At 38.3% G+C, this 3,188-nt stretch overlaps 1 protein-coding gene across 1 annotated transcript; it reads left to right on the top strand.

Annotated features, from left to right (window-relative positions):
- Positions 1 to 554: 554 nt before the first annotated feature.
- On the top strand, positions 555 to 1,493 carry LOC134405345 (olfactory receptor 6F1-like). The gene has a single exon (XM_063136590.1). It carries the CDS (start codon positions 555 to 557, stop codon positions 1,491 to 1,493), a length of 939 nt encoding a protein of 312 aa, XP_062992660.1.
- Positions 1,494 to 3,188: the final 1,695 nt, after the last annotated feature.

The raw sequence follows: 3,188 nt of genomic DNA, 5'->3' as shown, positions 1-3,188 counted from the left end.
ACAATTGAAATGCATGGCATGTACATCAGAGTAGGCATGTAGATGATGGTCCTGGTACCTGTGCTTTCTGGTCTTAGCTGTTCTTGATCTTACATTCATTTTTCAAACCCTCTTTCCTCCATTTATTTGACCCATCTCATCTAGAATGAAGTCATCTGAGAGAGGATAAAATTAACGTTTTGCTTCATTAAAGGCCTCCCACACCCCTGGAGATTTATTCATTTATTTTAGTTTTAAATACTACTAAAACATGCAATATTGTTTCAGTAATACTTGTTGCTCTTATTTTGTCTTGGATTATACAAATGCTATACATAAAGGTATGAAAGTAAGTTTGTGCAGATATCTTCTTTACCTGAGATTCTTAATAGGAGAAAGGGTGGTTTCTTTTTTTGTAAACACAATCCTATGCATGTTTACTCAGAAGTAATTCCCACTGTGTTCCATGGGGCTTCCTCCTATGTGTGTGTATATGGCATTGCAGCCATATTAATTCCAATGAAACCCTCTATGTATTAATTCAGCATTTTGTTTCAGCAGGTAAAAGGAGACAGATGGGAGGGCACAACCAAGGAGAACAAAACAGAACAAGTGTCACAGAATTCATCCTTCTCGGTTTCTCTGGGTCTCCACGTTTTCAACTGTTCATCTTCATCCTCTTTTTTATCATGTACATCCTGACAGTTTTGGGAAATTTGTCCATCATCCTTCTCATAATAACAAATCGTCGCTTTCATACGCCCATGTACTTCTTCCTGTGCAATCTCTCTTTCCTGGAGATATGGTACACAACAGCCTCTATCCCAAAGATCCTTGCCATCTTTCTCGGGAGGAGTAAAAGTATCTCTTTCACAGGCTGCATGCTGCAGATGTACTTCATTTTTTCCTTTGGCTGCACAGAGCATTTCCTGATAGCTGTCATGGCTTATGACCGTTATTTGGCCATATGCTATCCCCTGCATTACAACACTATCATGGACATCAGCCTCTCTAGCAAGTTGGCATTTGGCTGTTGGTTGGGTGGGTTTCTTGCTATTTGCATACCGGCATACCTGATCACAACCTTGTCCTTCTGTGGGCTCAATGTGATTGATAATTTCTATTGCAATCTTGATTCCTGGATAGTTCTTTCCTGCAGCGACACCCATTTCTTTGAGATTACTGCTTTTTTCATAGCTATCATTGTAATTGTGGGCTCCTGTGTGGTAACCTTTCTCTCCTACATGTATATTGTGGCTACAATCCTGCGCATCCCCTCAACCAAAGGTCGACAAAAGGCCTTTTCCACATGCTCCTCTCATTTTGCTGTTGTGATTATTTGGTACGGGTCCACCATCTTCCTTTTTGTTAAGCCTTCCAGACAGACGTCTTTAGAAAGGACCAAAGTTGTAAGCATCTTCAACCTCATTGTGGTTCCATTGTTGAATCCTTTCATCTATACACTAAGAAATAAAGAGGTGAGGGAAGTACTGAGAAATGCATTACATAGGTGATGGACAAAACATAGAATAGATATGTGCTGTGAAGGGCAGAAAAATATTAAAGAAATTTTGGATTTATGGGCATATATTTTGGCTACAGACATTCAAGTAGGGTGACCATATGGAAAGGAGGACAGGGCTTCTGTATCTTTAACAGTTGCATAGAAAAGGGAATTTAAGCAGGTATCATTTGTGTATATGGAGAACTTGGTGAAATTCTCTCTTCATCACAACAGTTAAAGGTACAGGAGCTATACTAGAGTGACCAGATTTAAAAGAGGGCAGGGCCCCTGCAGATTTAACTGTTGTCATGAAGAGGGGATTTCACCAGCTTCTCCATATATTCAAATGACACCTGCTGAAATTCCCTTTTCAATACAACTGTTAAAGATACAGAAGCCCTGTCCTCCTTTCCATATGGTCACCCTAATTCAAGTAGTTAAATGGAGAGAAGCTTCATATTTTCCAATATATAATAAAAACACTTTTTAAAAATAATAAGAACCCTGTATCAAATCTGAATAGGCTGCAGGTTTTTAAAAATATGCAAAACATGCTAAACCGGGTTCATAGAGGTACGGTGCATGAATTTGGCTGCAAAATTTGTGGGAAACAACAATGACCATTCACTCTAAAGGTTAGAGCCTAATCACTCTTAAGAATGAAAGGAAGGTTTTTAGCCAGTGCTACCACTTCTATTAATAACACCTCCCATCAATTAACACTTTTTATAATCCCATACTAGAGTTGTTATAGAGAATACTAGCTGATATGCCCAAAGTTGCTTGGGTCCGTGAATAATGTTTTTAACATTTATTTGATAAATAATAAATTTCTCTTCATCTTATTCATCTTTAGGTTGTTGTGTTTTTTTAGTTTGGTTGAGTTAGTAAATTATTTTGTTAGAATAAATGGGAAATTGTGTTAGTAAGAACTGTATTTTAAAATTATAGCTTTGTGATAAACCACAGTTTTTGTTTTACCTCTAATGCCTGCAGCTCCCATCATGCCTTGTCAGAGCAGCCGTCTAAACTTCAAAAACAATCAGGACACACAACACCCTTTCTACCAGCTAAAAAGATGCAAACCTAAGAATATGTTTTCAAAAGATACCTGGCATTGCCCAAATAACTGAACAATATATAGTAGGGAAGCGGATCTCAGTGGATGTGAGGAACTGTTGTATGCATATGCCCTGAAGTTATTATATATAAAAAAGGAATGCAGCCAGAACACAGAATACTTTATTGGCATATTACAGGAATCACAGTTGTGATTCCTGTAGTTATTTATTTATTTATTTATTTATTACATTTTTATACCGCCCAATAGCCGAAGCTCTCTGGGCAGTTCACAAAAATTAAAACCACAGTAATACACCCAACAGGTTAAAACACAATTACGAAATACAGTATAAAAAGCGCAACCAGGATAAAACCACACAGCAAAGTTGATATAAGATTAAAATACATAGTTAAAACAGTAAAATTTAAATTTAAGTTAAAATTAAGTGTTAAAATACTGAGTGAATAAAAAGGTCTTCAGCTGGCGACGAAAGCAGTACAGTGTAGGTGCCAGGCGGACCTCTCTGGGGAGCTCGTTCCACAACCGGGGTGCCACAGCGGAGAAAGCCCTCCTCCTAGTAGCCACCTGCCTCACTTCCTTTGGCAGGGGCTCACGGAGAAGGGCCCCTGTAGATGATCTTAA

The sequence above is a fragment of the Elgaria multicarinata genome, chromosome 11, assembly GCF_023053635.1.
Source record: "Elgaria multicarinata webbii isolate HBS135686 ecotype San Diego chromosome 11, rElgMul1.1.pri, whole genome shotgun sequence".
Taxonomy (NCBI): domain Eukaryota; kingdom Metazoa; phylum Chordata; class Lepidosauria; order Squamata; family Anguidae; genus Elgaria; species Elgaria multicarinata.
The sequence above is the reverse complement of the archived record's forward strand: the minus strand, read 5'-3'. Positions and strand labels throughout refer to the sequence as shown.

Coding starts and splice junctions, on each gene's coding strand:
- LOC134405345 (XM_063136590.1), top strand. CDS start 555: ATGGGAGGGCACAACCAAGGAGAACAAAACAGAACAAGTGTCACAGAA.